A 20,261-nucleotide genomic window follows, 5' to 3' on the forward strand; every position below is an offset into this window, starting at 1 on the left:
TTTATTTTACTAAAATCATTCAGTACTAAATAACATTTTTCATTCCTCTTCCATCTTTGTTTTAGTTTTAAGTTTTTCCCCTTTTCTATCCTTCTTCTTTTTTTCTTTTTTTTTAAGATTATTTTTTGGGCATCTACGCCTTTAATGGATAGGACTGCAACAAAAGCGGGAAAGAGGGTGGAAGGCACTATCCTAGCCACCATCCTGCTATTTCTTTTTTTATCTCTATGTTTTTATTGAAACTCTATAGTGATATTTTGTTCAATATAAAGAAAGGATACAATCGCACTAGCCCATTTTCTGGAGCTTTCAATCCTATCATGAAATTGTAGATGTTAAAAATGACCATATTTTCCATATGTACTTCTCCGGAAAGTTTGTCAAAGTAGCCTTAAAATCTAAGTTTCAACTTTAAAGTCCTTGAACTGTTCTGGAAAAAAAAAATTTAATAGACCTTTTGCTGAGATTGTTTTCACAGCAATACTTGTTTTCCTCATCTAATCTCTCAACCCAAAGATATTCCCCTTACAGTGAAATAACCAGAGATAAACTACAAAATCCCACATTAGAGAAGCTGAAGCCAACAAAGATTTGTAATTTTTGCTTCATAAATAACTTGTTCCAATCTTTATGTTTCCACCCCTCTTACCCTTTGGCTCTCTATGTATCTGTCTTTATTAATCTTTTTAAAATAAAACCCTGTGGTGATGTTTGGTTTGATTGAAGATAAGGCTACCATTTATGATTATCTATAATTATGGTTAATCTGTCAATTGTTGGATGAATAAATTAATCGTTTAGTCTAAAATGTCAAAACACTTATTTTTGTCATAACAGTCTGAGTAAAAATAATAATCAATTTACAATGATATAAAAAATAGAAAAAATCTGTAAAATCTCACATTTCAGACACTCAAAACAGTTAATATTGGGCATTTTTCACTTTACAGATAATTAACTGATTATCAGAAAAGTTGTTTTATTGATTCCTGACAGGAAATGGGGTCTCTGCTGCTTTAAGGTATAGAACTGTAAAAGGCACTTATGGATAACTATAAAAAGAGAATTAAGCTTTATACATGAAATTGATAACATTCTATCAACAAACAAAAAAATTGAGCTCCTCCTCAGCTATAATTACGGAATCTGTCAGCTAGATTGTGTCAATGTCTTGCAGCAGTTTCCTCACTGAGAGGCTTATTATCACTCCGCATGGTGTTTGTGTATGTGTTGGACCCCTGACAATCGGCCCTGCTGCCGCCCTCTGCATGTTTATGTGTTACTCAGACTCTCATCACTGCTCCCGTTCAGCCTCCGCCAGCCCGCTGAACGCGTGCTCCCATCACCACCCGCACCATAACACTGCCGAGCGCTGGAGAGTCTCCTCCGCCAGCACGCCGGACATCACCCAGCGCCAACGCCGGCGAAACTCCACTCCGGTAGGCACACATGATGACCCATCATTCTAATGAAATGCTTTCTGGTAATCCATCAAACCTATTAAACGAGAATGGAAACCTAGATTTGGTCTTTAAAACTAACACAAATGAATGCTTTATACAAACCAATGGGTCCTATTCATGGAGTGTGGAAGGTTTCGCTTGTAGTGGCAAATCCAGAGAGAATTATCATTATCATCTATTTTGTTTTTAGAAACTTTGGTTCAGTCTCACTGCTCTTGTGGCAGCTGTTGGAAAAGCTCTTAAAACCCATTTTACACATTCTACTCAGCACCAAACAATAGACAAACATTGTAAGCCACTAGCTGGTGAAGATACTGGAGCATTTAGCAGCAAAAGAGACAGATATCTCCATCCGGTAGTGGTGGAGACCAAAAACAGAGCTAAAAGAGAGTGAATATTACCTTTGTCAGGTGTCCAGAAACACATCTCCAAATAAATGCCAATCCTTCTTTGTGTTTACTACAGTAACATGTTCAATCATCAAAAATAAGAAGATGATATGTAATATATCTTGTGTTTACAGCTTGTTGTGCTAATCTCAAGTTGTAAAAAGTATTAATACAGAACCCTAATTTAACATTTATGTTATTAAATAGCATTTACAAGGAAAATACCAGGTTGTTTTGATCTATGTTATGTATACTGTTAATAATGTGGAGTGTGTTACATTGTCATTTGACACTACGGACGTTTAACAAAAGGCCTTTCTCTGCATTATATATCAGCCTCAACCTGATATAATAACTGTTTATTTATGTCATTTCTTTCTTCAAGGTGGACAAAAAGAAAAAAGAGAAGAAAGACAAGGAGAGGGAGAATGAAAAAGAGAAGAACGCTCTCACAAAAGTGCAGAAGAAGAGACAGACGACATCACCCCCCACCACGACCCAGAGATCCAGGCCAGAGACCAGGTATAGCACAAACTGCCTTGTTCCAGCTCTTTAGATCAAACCTTTCCCATATTTTATTCAGAACAAATGTTAAATTAATTATATTTTGCGATAAAGCTGTAGAGAGACTGAGAAAGAGAGAGAGAGGGGGGTAGCTAATGTGCTTTATCCTCTGAGCAGGGTAATGTCTGACAGATGGTCCAAGGGGCTATAATCTACCCATTTAAATGGACTCTGCTGGACACCGTTCAGTCAGAAGCAGAGGGCCAGTCTGCCAACAGCAGGTCTGTTTGTGTCAGACAGAAAGGGTTCTTTCCTGACTGATGCATGGGGGCGAGATGTCTCCCTGCCTCCTCTCAGGTTACACCCCCCCTGCAGCCAAAGAATCACTCATATCTTCAACATGACCCAGTTATGCAGTGCACTGGGAACCTCAGTACCTTTTCCTACATAGCTGTGAAACCTCATCTCCTAAACCACCAACTCTCTCTTTGACCATCTACCTTCTCTCTTCTCATCAGCACCCCAAAGCCCAGAAACAGACCTCCGTCACCCGCCGCTCCCAAAAGTCGACCCCTGTCCCCTCTAGTACCGGCGGCCTCCAAAACCCCCATGGGCAAGAAGACACCTCCTCCTGGCACCAAGCCCCGACCCAAACGAGCACAGACGCCCGCCAGGGTGCAAGCCCAGACGGTCACTGCCGTCGCTGTGGAAACAGGCCAAGAACCCCAGAAGCCCAACGCTCCAGAGGAGAAAAAGGGTGAGTGTGGTTGCCATGGAGATGATAGCCAAGCTTCAAGGTGACCTAAAGGTGAACGTGTTAAAAATAAGGGTGATTACTGCAGAGTGCCACTGCCAGATTCTAACCAGCTCTTACTCTAATCTATGAAAGCTAGTCGCAGAGAGACTGACTGGTTTGTAACTAAAGTGATGTTGCTTACTGTTAAACCACAATTACGCTGGGTAAATGTTGTGTGAAAAGCACCAGGCTGTTGTAAAATAACCACAGATTATTCTTTTTGTCTTTTTAAATTAAATACTTGGAGGCATGCAGTTCACATATTTCCATGACAATCATATATCAATTAAAACTTCTCTCTCCACTAAAAACTCCATCTTATTATTATTTATCATCTCTAGTGATTTTTCCTCATCTTATTCTTTAGATGTTTTTAATGATCATGTCTTGGTAAACCAGATGTTTGCTTTCGTACTACTGCGTTTTTAGAAACATAAGCAGCACCTGTCCTCTCTTTGTCTTCTCTCGAGCAGACTCCAGCAATGGAGCAATTCCTGCCATCGTGGTGTCCTCTGCACCGCTTATACCTCCTTCCCTCGGCCCAGCAGATGTATCAGCGGCCTCTCCAGCTGCTCCAAACGTAGTGCTGGCTGCCTCAGCTGCTTCTCCTCCTGCACCCTCCACCAGTAATCCTGCTCCTTCTGCTGCACCCAACACCGCCGCTGCCGCTGCCTCTACCAGTCCGGCTGCACCAGCCAGCCGGCCGTCAGCAGGCACCAACAACCCAGAGGAGGCTGCTCGTGTCCTGGCAGAGAAACGCAGACAAGCCCGGGAGCAGCGGGAGAGAGAGGAGCAGGAACGTCTGGAGCAGGAGCACAGGAACAGGTCAGACTTGATGTCAATATGAACATCAGTCTTGTGTCATGTCAACATAACACCTTGTTATTCATCATTTAAAGCTTTAGTGCGTAACTTTTTTCTATTACCTAACGTCTGTTGCATTCAAGCAATTGCTAAATGAGTTGATACACAGCTAATAAAGACTATCCGCTCCACACAACTCGCTCTGTATTTCTCAGAAGATTGTGTCGTCCAGTGACTTCCCCGTGCAGAAGCTTGAGTGAAGATGATTACCTCTTCTAAAGAGTCCATCATGTTTTTTAGTCCTTCTTGGCTACAGGCAACTTTGTGGAGTTGTATCATGTGGGCGCTTCAACGGTTTTGTTGTCAATACTTAGAATTCTTCATGGGGGAGACAGAAACCATGCACGATAGCTTTAATGTCATTTAATATGTCTATAACAGAGTGATAATATGTTGATGCATTTCTGACTGTGAAGGGTATGAAGTTAAATTGTATCTTTACTAACAAGAGACAGAACGTTCAAATTACAGAGTTTGGACTAAATAACAGAGACCTTACAACATGATTCACAGTACTGCAATAAAAACACCTTCTAAACTTGCATTGTAAGGTCTGTAGTAGTTACCTTGCTACAATATTCATTTATTTATTTTTTTGGACAAAAAAAAGACATTTTGGTGAGGTTTTATTTCCATAATTTTTGAATTATTTCTAAATCTTTTGGCGGTAATTGCACAATAAATAGGAACTTCAAAACAAACACAATTCCTCCATTTAGAAAAATAATTTAAAAAAATACATTTTCAATAACAAAAAAGAAACAAATAAAATGAGAAATCATAATTCAATATTTATTGAAAACATTTTTATTGCCATTTTTGTTCTCCTTCATTTAATAGAAAGACATATGTGGTGTTTTCCTCAGTATAGTGGCTTTCGGCTGCTACTGTATGTGTTACAACATGTGATGAGTGTAAGCTTGTTGTGTACAGTTTTAGACTCAGGTAGTGAAGAGTGACTTCTGAGAAATGTGTGAGAATTGAATGTTCTCTTTAGGTTAATATCGCCACAAACTGCTGATCTATTTGCATATATATGATAGAAGTATGTTGCATATAACACAGAAATGTCTTTCCAGAATCCTCCGGGAGGAGGCGATGGTCCGGGATGCAGAGGAGAGGAAGCGTAGAGAGGAGGAGGCTCAATTTATGGCTGAGCAGCAGCGTCTGAGGGACGAAGCCCAGCGAGCTCAAGAGGAGAAGGAGGCACAGGAGGAGAACGAGAAGCTGCAGAGACAGGTCAGTGTGCGACAAGAACACACATGCTTGTGATCTGTTGGACACTTGTAGTTTACCTTGTTTCAACCAGGAAAACGCTTAGTCTGTAATGCAGTTCAGTTTTGATTCAGATGTTTTCATGATGTTGGTGAAATCATACCTTAAAATCTATTTTCCACCGTCAACACCTAGTGTTGTTCTTCATGTTATTCCTTTTATGGAGTGTCTTTTCCAATTGAAATTTATTTTATGTCATTGTTTTTTGTTTTATAACATGGAAAAACATGCTACTGTGCCTTTCTGTTATAAAATGAGGGCATGTTTTCATTGTTCAGATATGACAAATTTGTGTTTTGCTTTATAATATTTGTGTATTTTTTTCTTGTGTTGACCCCAGCAAGAATAATCTTCACTACGGTGATGACTAATGCCCCTTTAGTCCTCACCGTAGTGAAGATTAGTAAACAATAAACTATAGTGGGAATTAAACCCTCAACCCAAGCCAACCAGTCCCAAGACTTCATCAGTGAGACACACGATTATTTCTCAACTGTGAATACTGTACGCACTAAAAAACCCTCTAATTTTCCATTACCAACATGAATCCCTTTGATCCCCACATGCAGTAAGCTTATTTACCATCTGGGCAGACGAGGATGCCTGAGCTGTCGGGGGGTTTGATACTGTACGTGAGGCTCAAACATCTGATTCACCCCCTGGCTGACTGTCTGGCATCTGGGCAGATTATAGGAGTCCAGAATATGGGCTGCTGTCACGGACGATGCGTGAGCCCTGTTAGTCAGAGGACCCTTGTCGGCCCGGGCAGATGCCAGCTGGTGACCTCCATAGTGGGGATGAGCCAGGCTGAGGGAGCCATTGTGATCGGGGAGATAGTGACAGGCCTGTGTTGCTTCTGTCTTGTATACTTGGCTCTGCAGTGGGCTGATAGTCGGATAAGCAGCGTCAGTGTATGCCATGCCTCAAGCACTTAGCCACGCTCGACTCCCCTTTTCCCCTTCAATCGGACCATTGTTCCACGCTGACAGCTTGAGACTAGAATGCCCGCATATTTTTTACAGCTCGTGTTGTGCTTGATGCTAGTAATGGAAATGGAAAATGTGTGTAACTGTTTCAGATTTGTGTCTACCAAATCAAAACAAATTGCAGCAGTAAAAGTCAGTGCACTGTGGTGAAACGTGTGGAAGAGACTGCCGATTTCAAAAGGTTGACAAAAGGGGTTTAATTACAAAACATAATTTTGGTTTCTATTACTGACTTCAACACTGTTTGGTTGGTACTGAATCTGAATACTCAGTGAAGCATGTAATAGAAATACTCAGATAATATCAACTCTGGTCTGAAGGCTTCCCAACAGACTGAGCATGTGCTTCCCCCTGGTGGTCAAGAGTTGTCGTCCAATACAGAACATTTGCATACAATGTGAACACCAGTGATGAAGTTTTCAGATCCTTTACTTAAGTAGCAACACCACACTGTGAACACTCCACTACCAGTACACGTCCTGCATTTAAGTGTTATCAGCAAACAATGAAGTCTGGTTTCTTCAAGTAGACAAAAAACAATGTTAATGTGTTTTACTTACACTTATTTAGGCATTCATTTATATTATATAGATAGTATTTGTTGTCCCAGGAGGGAAATTTGTTTTCCCAATCTGGACATCTCATATGAAAAACATACAAATACAGGACAACAAATACGGTAGATATATGGTCATGTCCACATAAACATTACACACATCTATCTATACGTAGTAATTTTAAGGGACAGAACTTCTGCCGATGCAGGATTTTCTCCATGTCATTAGTCCAAAGAAATTGGTTTGTGGCCATTTATATGTTTAACAAAACAGAAATGTATTTTTTTATTTATGACCTATCACAGAAATACACCGACAGAATTAGACTAAACACTAAAATGCAGTTTTTATGCAATTCTAACTACATGTGTGAATTTTCTTTTAGCCATTAGATGGTTTGTTTTAACTATGAAATTGTTAGTGTTGTCAGCTTCATAGGAATTTTTTTGTTTTCCATTTTTAGAAGGAGGAGGCTGATGCTAAAGCGCGTGAGGAGGCCGAGCGTCAGCGCCTTGAAAGGGAGAAACACTTCCAGAAAGAAGAGCAAGAGCGGCTGGAGAGGAAAAAGGTGAGGAGAAAGAGAGCAAAAGAACTTTACAGTCAAGTTCACACTCGAGTTTAACCCAGTACTACCTCCATTTAAAGAAACATCTAACTAAGTGATCTCTCTGTTTGATCTGCACAGCGCCTCGAGGAGATCATGAAGAGGACTCGGAAAAGTGACGCAGGAGAAAAGGTTTGTGTGATTCCTTTTTAAAACAGAGGAAACCAAACTTCCTCTTGACTCTTTATAACAGATGTCTTTTTGTTCTTTATCATCACAGAAGGATGTCAAAGCTACTCCGCAGGTCAACGGCAAGCACGCAGAGCTCAGTAAGGGTGAGTGTCACAGCTGCGATGTCATATACACTGTCTGAAATAACCTAATAATATACAAACTCATTATTGTTATTATTTCTGCAGCATCTGGAAACCTGCAGAGTCCTGATGCAGCAGTCGTCAGCCCATCAACTGTGTCCGGTCCTGTGGTAAACTGGGTCCAGCCCGACGCTCACCAGAATGGCGTCTCGGCCAACGGAGAGGCGGCCGACTTTGAGGAGATCATCCAGTTGAACAAGAGCGGTAACCCAACGCAGACTCAGAGCGGCCTGGTCAGCGAGCCGATCCTGGCATTCGAGGGCGGAGAGCCCTTCCTGATGAAAACAGGCCCTATGAAGCCTCAGCATGTCGCAGGTACAGTGAAGAGACACCAGATGAGACTGTGATCATGCAGCAAGGAATTGTGTTGGGCACAGCTAACCGTGTATTGGGCTTAGTTTATGCTTGATGACTTTTTGGACATAAAGGACGATACGTGTTTTAAATTTCTCTGGAATTAATTAATCATGAGGTCAATAAAAACCTCTAAACATCCAATCTTAAAATGTAATTCTATATCAGTGGTCAGATTTTTTTTGTCAAAAATGTTGTTTCCTTAAACAAATGGAATCCCTAATATAAAGAAATGTCTTATAATAATAATATTATAATTTTTCTTTCCACGTGGTTTCATTTGAATGAGTTTTACAGGCCTAAACAGACAAAGGTGTTCAGTATTTCACAAGAAAAACATGTAGAAATTAGAGAAAAGTCTACAAAAATTAGGTTTAACCATCTTGTGACCCCTTATTTTTATATTAGGGACCACTTTGAGGTCCTCACCCCAAAGTTGGGAATCACTGTCAAAATAAGTCAAACATGTCACCCTTTCAACTAAATGTGTATTTTGGTTGTTTTATTGTCTAAAAGAAGACATGTTATTGGCATAATTTGACCAGTGCATGAAAAAACGATAAACTGTTTTTGTCTTGCCATGTCTGGCCTTAACCTTTCATTATTACCTTCCCTCTGTTGTTCTTTTCCTGCAGAGGTTCTGTAAGTCCTCACACATCTCCATGGAGACGCGCCTTATGTCTCAGCTTGAGCTAAGAGATTCATGCCACACTACAGCGGCTTCTAAATAATTGTGTGCCAAACAAACTATGAACTGCGCTGAATTCCCATTTCACAGTATCTGCCACAAGAGGACAAAGAGGAGCTTCTCATCTGAAATATAAAAACATGCAACATCAAGTATTCTCTGTCTTCACCTCGTGTTCTGGTGCAGCATCTGTCAAATTTTTATTGAAATGTCACTTGCAGATTTTACGGGGCACCTTAAAGATGACTGTATTTTAGAAAATACAATTTTAGAAAATACAATATAAGATCCTGGAAATACAAATAAAAGAAAATATTTGACAATGGTTGTTATTATTACCGTTGTTGCAATATTGTTATTGTTATTTTAAGTTGAACAGTGTGTGTGTGTATGTGTGTGTGTGTGTGTGTGTATGTGTACGTATGTGTGTTTTGTTTGTTGTTTTTGTCTTCAATTACTGAGTTATTTAACATGGGGAGCATTGTAAGGACGGGCCACAGACAGTGTATGTAAATGTATAATAAGCCCGGCTGCCTAGGCCTCCTGTTACAGGGGATCTGTGAAATAAAGCTTTACAAAAGGGACTCCTTGTCTGTCTATCTGCCTTCATGTTTTTTATTATTAGGAAACGTTAGATATCTGCTGTACCTGTATAATAACCTGGAAGCAACTTGTGCTGTAAACTACTGTTAAAATACAGATTTCTTTGTCAGATTTTGCAATAAAACTATTTAAGTATATAAACGGTGTTGCATCACAAGGAAATGAGACAGTGGTACATTTTACAACTACAATTTTGAGGTACTTGAGTATTTATATTCTCTGCTACTATACTTTTACTCTACATGTCAGAGGGAAATACTTATGTCACCAGGTTTATTTGACAGCTTTAGTTTCTAGTGGCTAGTTAGCATTTTACATAACACATATGATAAACTAACATAAGCAACAACAGAGTTAAAGATTAAACCAGTGTTTTTCAACATTCTTGGCTTGTTCTGTTTGTGGATTTTTACCCTTTATACTTTACTTTAAGAGGGTCAGAGAGATAAACGTATTCAATATTGGCCAAAAAGCAAAGATTAGTGAAAAATACCTTTTGTAGCTTTGTGTGTTTTTCTTTCTGAACCTGTTAATCATTTCATGACCCGTTAGATTTAACTTGTGACCATATCGGAGGGGCCTGACTTTACTATCTGACTGTATGTAAAGTAGCTCCAGTAGTATAATGCTGCTTACATCCGTATTAACACTTGATTATGTAATATACAGTAGTATGCCAACATAACATTTTTCTGAAGAACTTCTACTTTTGACACTTTTGTTACATTATGTTAATGACACTTGTATACTTTTAGTAAGATTTAAAAGACAGGACTTTTACTTGTGATACAGTATTTTTACGTTGTTGTTTCAGTACTTTTACTTCAGTAAATTATCCGAATGCTAATTCCAGCACTACTATTAGACTAGTTCTACATTTTTGAAGAAATCAAATGGCTGCTGATGGTTTCATCCTTGAAAATTACTTTAAATCCCCTTAATTTGTAAATCAGTATTTTTTTTTCAAAGTAGATTCTTTAACACAGTAATCTCATTCTGGCTTGGAATTTATTTTGCAGTTTTATTGTACTGTAGTTGCAAATTATATTACCTTACAGTACATTTCTTGCTAGTTAAATTGAGCCTGCAAGCCAGAGTAATAAATATAGTCATATAGTGCATGTTCGTGTCTGCTTCTCTCAGGTATCAACTTGTTTGACTTTAAGGGAAAACAAACAAGGGACTGAACATATCTCCGAGTGCAGGTCCAGAGCTCACTGTCCTTTAGCTGCATGACTGAGTAACATGTTCAGATAGACCAGAAGGTGGCAGCACAATTAACCAATCATGATCATAATTTGAATACAATTTGGCATACATTTCTGCATCTGTAAACACTACTACCACATATCGTTTACAACATATGTGGTGCATTTTCAGTGGTTGTGATGGTGGAATATTTACATGTATGTCTTTGCAAGTGTTTTTTTATTTGACCAAATGAATGTGAAGACTTTTAAAAAGAATGGTAAACCAAGCAGCTGAGGTAGAGATATCTTGACTTATATCACAAGTAACACAATTACATCTCTTCCTTCAAACATTTTCAACATTTTCTTAGATTTGGGAAAACTCAGAAGACTTTTGACAACTGTCTTCATATGATGTTAATATATGACAATACATTTGAATCGAATCTAAAATCATCTAATAAAAAAAAAACTAATGTAATAGAAGGCTCTTAAGCAAAAGAGTGTCTAGATTTCAATTCTGGAATTAAAAACAACTCAATTTTATTATTTTTTTGCCTTAATTTGACAGTTGGCAGTGCAGAGAGACAGGAAACACATTCAAGTGTCTCTGGGAAAATGGGATTGTATGAAAGAATAAAAAAAAGGTCAGCTTTTAACAGGGTGCTTCTGTTTTCAGTTACAGTGTTTGTTTGGCTGTGGCGTAGTGCCACACGGAGCAGAGAACTGACCCCAGACAGCTCATGGGTAAAGTCCAGCCAAAGGATCAAAGGTGTGTGCATGAGTTTTGCTGTCTACTTGCTATAATGCACTCTAGCAATCAAATATTAGAAGCCTTGTGGTCAGTCTAGTTTTCCCTTCAGCTCCAGGTAACGTTGTCGTTAGACAGGACTCTCATTGCTGCAGCAGCCAGTCAGTTTGGGTCACAGTGCATCTGCCACAGGGTTGCTAGCATATCAAATGTCTAACCTACTACACTAGAGCTTGTTTCAGTGTGACAACGCTCCCATTTGGCATAGAGATGTGATTCTGGACAGAAACCCGCAGGGGAGGACATGTCTGTATCTGTTTGCTTTGGATGGGATGGTGACTCTGTAATTAGAAAGTTTACTTACCAAACAATGCAGCCCTGCATACAAACAGTCCATGCTGTGAATATTCTATTAGGTTAGCATTGTTTGCATGGTAATTTACTCCAGTTTCACCTGCATGAGACAGGTGCAATGCAGCAGCATTTTTAACTCATTGATGCCGATGTCTGTCGGTCGGTCCACCATTTTGGTTCAGACTGAGTATCTCAACATCTCAACTCTCGGATGGATTCTCATACAATTTAGTACGCACACATTCCCGGAGGATGAAACCTACTTTTTTTGGTGATATTACGACTTTTGATCTAGTGCCACCATGGGGTTCACATTTTGGTTTTCTAGTGACATGTCTTAAGAACTATTGGATGGATTGCCTTCAAACTTGGTGCAGTGATTCATGGTTCCCACAGAATCAGCCCTACATACTTTATTTTATCCTCCGACCTTTTCCCTAGCTCCACCAGCAGGTCAAACCTTTCACTTATCTAGTTACATTTCTCAAACGTTTGGACAGACATTCATGGTTCCCAGCTCATTTGTCATAAGTAATAATAAGGCTGACATTTGTGATTTTGAGTGAAATGTGTTGACCACTATTGGATTGATTCCTTAGACCTTCAGTGCACACATTAATGTTGCCCCTCCAGGAGGAATTGAAACTGTAATAACCCCTCAAAATCTTAACTTGTCCTAAATTTACGGTTTATAACCAAATACCTGCAAAACGAATGACATTCCCATCAGCATCAGCTGTACTTTGTGCTTCGTCCTAATTAACGAATGTTAGCTTGCTGACATCAGACAAATACAGTATGCATTGAACCATCATCAAAGATCATCAAAATAGAGCATGACAATGATGGTGTCTTGTTGTGTATGTCCTCTTCATGTTCTTGGACGGTTAGCTTTTTGCATAACCACTTTTATGATTGTGTTATGAATGACTTGACGCATCATGGTTTGAACGTGTTTGAATACGTGAATAATGGGATGTTAAAAATAACCAGGCCTTTACCTGTTTCAGGATGCTATCGCTTGCCCCACAGTGACTCTGTTGCTGTATGACCCAATCAATGTGGGAGCAGAGATATCAAGCTGACTGAGAAGCTTTGGTGTTGCTGTGAATGGGCCGAGGCGGAGCATGATCGAGCTTTTAGCTGCTTAAATTTATACTGGACTTCAGCCAAAAGCAACAGGGTACACATTCAAAAACATGTCATGTAGCCGAGTGATCCAGTCTGCCCATCCTTCACATGACAAATGAAGATAATGAGATAATTGTAGTGTATAACAATAATAATAATAACAATAATAATAACTTGGACTTATATGGCGCCTTTCAAAGTACCCAAGGTTGCTTAACAAGAAAAAAATAGGGGGGGGGGGGGGGGGGGCAGAGAAAACCTTCTCCCCAAAAGCTGGCAACCTGGTGCAGGGGGTGTCCAGCAGGTCCTTGTCAGAGAACTCCAGGGAACGTGACTGAGTGTAGGGGTGGAGGAGATCTGGGAAGTGTTTTGGTGAGAGTCAATGAGGAGATTTTTAGGTGACCAGGAGGATCTTGTAGGTGACACGAGACTTGACTGGCAACCAGTGGAGCTGTTGGAGGATGGGAGTGATATGCTGCCTGGGCTTTGTGTTGGTTAGAGCCATGGCAGCAGAGTTCTGGACATACTGGAGTCTGCCAAGGGCCTTGGTGAGTAGTCCAGGCAGGACACCATTGCAGTAATCAAGACGGGAGGTGATGGAAGCATGGATGGGTGTCTCAGTTACTGAATGTATAATTGAAGGCCGAAGCCATGAGATGTTTCTGAGGTGGTAGAAAGCGGACTTGGTGATGTTGTTGATGTGGGGCCGGAAGGAAAGAGTGGAGTCCAGGATGACGCCCATTGCGCAGGAGATGGGGAATTGGAGAGGCCATCCACAACCAGGGCCAGGTCTCCAACTATCCTGAACAGTGGTGCAAGGGCCACCCCCATGAGTCTTATTATTGTTGAGTTTGAGTAGGTTTGTGGTCATCCATGATTTGAGTTCCTGCAGGCAGTTGACAAGTTGTGTGGGTGGGAACTGGGAGGTGGGGTTTGTGCCATGGTTTGTTTGCATGGTGTCGAACCTTTAATCCATCATCAAATACAAACTCCATATGTTACATTTTCCAGGAATAATCACCAGCAGACCCTGCAGCCATCTTAATGTGTCAAAGCAAACACATTCTGTAACTCACAGATCATCACTTCAAACAACATCATTGAAAACGCTTCCAGAAAGGGAACTATTTATAATTGAGATGTGATTTCACCAAGTGGTTGTCAGACAGTTGGGGGACAGCAATCACAGAGGTGTCTTCTTCTTCACACGTTTCTATAAACGAGGAACCAGAAAGACGTCTTGCTCTTCTCTGATCACAGCACTTTCACTCTCCCCTGCAAGGTGAGTCTTTCCTTTTCTCTCTCTCATGTTCACATGTTTTGGGCAGCTACGTGTTATTGTTTTTTTAAGCACTGCTGAGTTAGTACACATTGCAATTGGAGTTGTAGGTTTCAATGTCTTACTCTCTTTTCTTTATTGACTTAAAAAAGCACAATCCTACTGAGAACAAAATGCCAGAAGGGGAGTACACAGGAGAGGAGGAACAGAAATAAAAAAATTTACAATGAGAGGAAGAATTAAATAAATTAGTAAAATAAATATTGACATTACTAGCGATCAGTGGTGTAATGTAACTAAGTCTATTTACTTAAATACTGTACTTAAGTACAGTTTTGAGGTACTTTACTTGATTTTTTCCATTTTATGCTATTTTACATTTTTACTCCACTGCATTTATATGACCTATACTAGTTATTTTTACATATAAAAACATATAATATGCTTGTATGATATGATTTGCAGCACTATTACACTAATCTATGCAGTAGTATATCAAGTATCTAAAACTAGCTCCACTACCAAAAAATAGAATCTTATAATATAACACTGTGAAAAAAAAAACGTTCTTCGTAAAGTACTTTTATTTTTGATACTTCTGATACTTTAAGTGCATTTTGTTGATACAACTTCTGTATTTCTATGAAGCATTTTTTATTCAGGACTTGTAATGGAGTATTTTTGTTATTTCTATTTTTAAGGATCTGAGTACTTTTTCCATCACTGAAAGCAGCAGACTTATTCATGGTCTTAACAGCTTTTCTTTTACTAGTGCAAGATTTAACAGTCTCTAAGGAAAGGAAAGGAATTTTCCCGTTGTGGGATGAATAAAGTATTATCTAATCTAATCAAATCTAAGTAAATTCCTTGTGTTTTATTTTTGATACATTTTTTCTTCAATAAGGAAAAGTTCTAAAATAAATAAAATAAACGTTGGGGTATTTTTATGAAAAAACATTTGAAAAACAAATGGAAAGATCTTATCACTAAATAAAAGATGAGGAGGGCATGGAGCCCAAGGGGCATGAGTGCCATGTTGGGCAAATATAAGTATTATATATGAAACCGAAAACTCTCGTTACATCTTTTCAGTGCCAAAAGATCATAACTGATATCAAACTGAAAGGTGTAACAGTAATAGTAAAATAGTAATAGTAAAAGTAGGGGTTTGATCTGCCAAAAGTGCTCAGCAACTTTTTGCCAAGGCGTTAAAAATTCTAGGCTACAAGGAAGATTTTTAAAGCCTCTATAAACATATAAACTAATTAGTATAGCTTTATGTAAAGTTGTATTAATACATTTGCTTACTTGTCTATTGGGAAAATGTTTGTGCCAAAAAACCTTTTTTTTATCATTTTTAAAATGTTGATGATTGAATACATATGTTTCAACTGAAACTGATTATGTTTTTATAATGATGCTCACTCTAATAACCTCAAAAAGATCAAATATGGTGTTCAGTACTTGGCGACAGCAGATGATTCAATTATGGCAACAAAAAGAGTTAGACTCTCCTGTAAAATCTGACATGATGCATCACATTAGAGCCCAAGCCCTAGACATTTTGGAACTGTTTTGTGTTTCTAAAATGCTTGCTGTAATTGTATTCTTGCTTGATGCTTGTTTGCTCTATTTTGAATGATGACACAAATGCTCCACACGTTTCATGTTGCAGCTATAATCCCACTTAATCTTGCTGACTTTTACTTCACTTTCATCTCATGACCTCACTGATCAGAGTTGTCCTCTGCCCCTTGGAATTCAAACCTCCAGTGAGACCATAAACAGTTCCTAACAGTGAATGACAGACAAGGAGCCATGTCTGGTCTCACATTGGGGCCAAACGAGAGATCTGTTGGGAGTTAATTTTAACTTTGGCAAGTCCAAGTGTACAACACCTGTGCTGCAAAGGAAAATGACAGTGAATAGAAACTGTTTGCATATCTCTGTAGAAGGTCAACGAGGAGTGATTTTATCACAGCGTGCCATGAGGAGTTGTGAAAATTCAAACCAGGTCTTTTATGCAGGCTGATGACTAGATGGACCAGACTTGTTTTAGTGCAGAATGAAGGACAGACAGCCGGGTTCAAGGCTCAGCTGCACATCCTCTCAGTGCTTGAACTGAGACGGCAGCCTTCAGGGGCTGTAATGCACCAGATTTTCTAGTGAAAGCATGATTTGGAATGATGAGCTTTGTTCTGCGATCTTTGCAACATCATAATGCAGAAAATTACTTTCCTTCTTTGGGGATGAAGTTCATGATCAGGTTTATGTGACTGAATTTGCCCTTTAAAGAAGCACAGAGTACAGGCACACGCACTAAGACCAGCAAGGAAGATTGAATACAAAATGAGACACAATCCCTAATGCAAACATTGTGTCATTATATTGACACTCAACACTGCAGTAGCCAATGCCCAGTACTTTTACTTATTAAATTAATCTGTATTGTTATTGCTCAGAGTAAAGTTACTGAGACAATTAAATGTAGATGAGTAAATGTGCATATGTTTTGATTGCTTTTCTTGTCACCATGTGGGATTATAAATTCCCTGAGGTGAACAGATGGTACACAACACAACAAGAAGATGTGTTTTACAGGCAGGGAAGCCAGTGACTCAGCTTTACTCTTATTTGAAATGTCTTGTTTTTTATATTTTGGTGAAAAACTTGACACAGATTCCTTTGCTTTTAAAAGACACTGACATTCATCCCATAGAAAGAAATGATTAATATCCTTACAAGTCAGTCAGCAGATTTTTGTGATAGTGAAGTCTTTGTGATAGATCTGTTATCCATTTACTACTTACTCCCACATCTCCAACAGAAAGCATGTCCGTGAGATGAGACAGAACACAACTTCAGTAACTAACTGAGTGTATTTGTGTTTGGCCAAGGCGGGGTGGGCCCTGTGTGGTGTTCAGGATGGAATCTGCCTCTGTCATAGGAGGTGTTATCTGGCTTTTAGTCTGATAAAAATAGGGCACACACTACAAACGGCACAGCCCCTGTGGACACCAACGTCAAGCCAAGAGACAACTGTGTGTGAGGGGAGCACAAACATCTTTTCACCACAGACAAACACAAAAATACATACATTTCTAAAGCTGTGAGATGCTAGGGGAATGTAGATAGTTAACGTTAATAGGTCAGTGTGTGAGGATCCTGACAATTATTATCATTTAATTAGATTTATTAATTTACAGATGTTTGCATAGCACTATTAAGGCTTGTAATGCACAATTCTTTTCAAGATTGGGGGGGGGGGAAATTAAATGCAAGTCTTGGAAAACCAACGATTAGTCATTTGCTCATATATGTGCAGAAGATTTTTTAAGAAGAATATTTGTGCCACTAATACACAATAAAAAACTGGTATGATAGGGGCCTTAAGGTAGGTCACGCTTTATATTGCCAGATCTTGTAGTCTTGTTGAGACCACACCCTGCTACCCAGCAGTGTGTTAATCAAATTAGCTGCACATTCACCAGCTGCAACCATGTTTTATTCAGTCTATGGCTGTGGAATATGGACATTGTGCATCAGTTCAGTATAGTTCAGTAACACATAGGCTATTGTTCTAAAACGGGCCATCCTGCCTAATGAGTACTTTTACTTTTAATACTTTCTATAATGTGATGCTACTTACTTACAGTGTAGTAGGCTATTGCTAGTTTTAGGTCACTTAAGTAAAATATCTGAATACTTCTTCCTCCACTGCATGTTCCTAAAGTAATTTGTGTTTAATCAAAGAGGGGAAGAGGAGAACATAAGGCCCGGGGCTCCAGCTATGTACCTGTGTCACAGGTGTTACAGCAGAAGAAATACAGCAGATGATGAGCTCTTCTTTAGCATTTTACACCCTCACATGAAAGTTTCTCCAATCTCCTCCCACCTACACTTTACGGCACACAAAATCTCGCGTGATTTGAGCGTGCCAAAGATAGCAACGTGAGCTAACTGTGTGTCGATTGTTAGCTACCGTAATATCTTAATTCCGCCCAAAACACACATTTAGCACAATTGACAAACGCATTTAATAATCCCCGGATATATCTCATGGCGATGGACACAGCAGACCGAACGCTTGGCCTATTCTAAAGGCTCAGTGCGTCTGTTTTAGTGGCCTAGTTGGGAACGAACCGCTGCTAACAAGCTAGGTTGCTAACATCCGTTTACACTCGTAGAGTAAAACCAGGAAGGAGGGACCAGACGAGCAGGTTGGCCTCAAAGGTTACTCTACTTCTGAAAACATTTATTCATTAAAACGAGCCTCGTCCAGTCTTGTGAAAACGGGAAAAGGTAAATGTAATTTAATTTTGTAGCTAAGCTGATCAGTCAGTAAGTAGTACTCAGTAACTGCGTTATTAATGGTAACGTTGAGCATGTCGTTAACGTCGGTGTTTTAGGTTTAAGGATCGATAGCTTCGAGTGTTTTATTGGACTTTAGTATTGACCACAGTGTTGTGTCCCCGCAGCTGCACGCCAAGCAAAGCTAACTTTATATCTACAGTATTTTGTTTGTAGTTCGTTATATCGTTTTATTTGCTGTTGAAATGTTGGTACCCTTTCCTCTGCTGTAACGTTAAGGTTAATCTTACATTATCTCTTTGCGCAAAGCCTTACATATTGATTATTAACGCAGTTCACTAGCTAAATATACAACCCAAATGACCATTAAAACCAGTGGCTTGTGTTCGTGACGTGTATATTATACACCGTGGTGGGAAAGAAATTCAGATCAGGATATTTGACTAGAAAAAAAATTCGGTTGTTGCAGCAGCACAACAGAAACACCATACATATATACTGGTAAATATAGAAAAGAAAGTATCAGATACATGAACTAAAATTGAATGTCTTTATATGTATAACAAAAACTAAACTACAGAGCGCATTTGGAAACAGATGACGTGACAAAGTGACGGTGGTCAGATTATTAGAGCAGATGCTTATATAATAGAATATGTTGCAAGTAAAATATAACGTTACTTAAAGTACCAAAAGTATAAGTACTCATTATTGAGAATGACTAATTTCAGAGTCATATACATTTTAATGATTATAATTATTTTTGCATCAATGTGTACATCACTTTAATGTTGCAGCCTGTAAATGTGGAGCTATTGTTGTGTTTGGTAGCTTAATCCATAATACTATTATTATTTATTAGTTACATTTTGTAGAAATATACAGAATTTGAAACCTGAATAAAATGTAGTGGTATAAAGTAGCATATAATGGAAATACTCAACTAAATACCTCAACTACAGTTTTTGAGTAAATGTACTTAATTACATTCCCAATTGAACATCAGATACATCTGCAATGGTTAAATTAATCTGATTATATGTTTTTGCCCTTGCATTTGGTAATATAATTGACAGGGATCAATCTTTAAATACTACATTGCATGCACTTTCAAGAACCAGACCATGACTTTTGGAATTTACACCATTATCAAATAAATTACACTTTGTCTTTGACTTGAGCAACTCTAACCCAGTTTTTGGTTATTATCTCCTTCTGGGTTGCAAGTTTTACACACATTTTCCTCAATGGTTATAATGTGTCAGTCTTTAGTTTAACATCAACCTACTCAACCCGTCTAGTTACTTTTCAAGTAAGCAGGGCCAGTTCTGCATCATTAACTACATCAGATCACACATCATATGATAGATAATGAGTTGAGACTGCATATAAAGAATAACAAAAGGTATTTAATGTGCATGTGAATATTTATTGTATTAGATGTTTGCAGTGCATACAGCTATGCAGACTGTCAAAGATCTTTGCCAGTGATGAAATGGAAAAACCCCAAATTATTAATGCTCACATTTGCTTCCGTTTTTGTTTTGATGTCAAGGTGAGAGCTGGGCGATAGTAGCGTACAGAAGTTAATGTCGTGAACAGCTCGAGTCAATTTAGTGATGCACCTCCCTGTGATTATAATTCAGTGCATAAATAAATCTGCAGGCAAGATCAGATTCAGAGATGATGATATGAATACAAACTCTTTAAAAGACCTAATTGTTAACCATATTGCTTATTTTTATTATTTTATATATATATATATATTATATCCAGGGTACAAGCGGCCGAAATGGGTTTCCTCAGGAGGGTGGCTGGTGTCTCCCTTAGAGATAGGGTGAGAAGCTC

General features: G+C 38.9%; 2 protein-coding genes across 11 annotated transcripts in view; both read left to right on the forward strand.

Moving 5' to 3' along the window:
* The window catches only part of LOC117956828 (MAP7 domain-containing protein 1-like), a 35,629-nt gene extending 26,251 nt beyond the window's left edge, over positions 1-9,378 (forward strand). For 4 of the 7 annotated variants that reach the window (XM_034892107.1, XM_034892110.1, XM_034892112.1 and 1 more), the window contains 10 exons: positions 1,288-1,439; positions 2,238-2,374; positions 2,875-3,113; positions 3,626-3,977; positions 5,096-5,255; positions 7,298-7,402; positions 7,520-7,570; positions 7,659-7,713; positions 7,798-8,067; positions 8,742-9,378. In XM_034892107.1, coding sequence (XP_034747998.1) covers positions 1,288-1,439; positions 2,238-2,374; positions 2,875-3,113; positions 3,626-3,977; positions 5,096-5,255; positions 7,298-7,402; positions 7,520-7,570; positions 7,659-7,713; positions 7,798-8,067; positions 8,742-8,752 — 1,532 coding nt within the window. In that variant the 3' untranslated portion in view covers positions 8,753-9,378. The remainder of the gene's footprint in view (positions 1-1,287; positions 1,440-2,237; positions 2,375-2,874; positions 3,114-3,625; positions 3,978-5,095; positions 5,256-7,297; positions 7,403-7,519; positions 7,571-7,658; positions 7,714-7,797; positions 8,068-8,741) is intronic. The other 3 variants (XM_034892111.1, XM_034892114.1, XM_034892108.1) reach the window with 2 other exon arrangements.
* A 4,494-nt stretch (positions 9,379-13,872) lies between these two features.
* The window catches only part of thrap3b (thyroid hormone receptor associated protein 3b), a 19,859-nt gene continuing 13,470 nt past the window's right edge, over positions 13,873-20,261 (forward strand). For 3 of the 4 annotated variants that reach the window (XR_004659348.1, XM_034891918.1, XM_034891921.1), the window contains exon 1: positions 18,012-18,404. The gene's annotated coding sequence lies outside the window, so the exon portion shown is untranslated. Of the gene's footprint in view, positions 14,106-18,011; positions 18,405-20,261 lie in introns of those variants that run through there. The other variant, XM_034891919.1, reaches the window with a different exon arrangement.

The sequence above is a fragment of the Etheostoma cragini genome, chromosome 14 (assembly GCF_013103735.1).
Source record: "Etheostoma cragini isolate CJK2018 chromosome 14, CSU_Ecrag_1.0, whole genome shotgun sequence".
NCBI classification, from domain to species: domain Eukaryota; kingdom Metazoa; phylum Chordata; class Actinopteri; order Perciformes; family Percidae; genus Etheostoma; species Etheostoma cragini.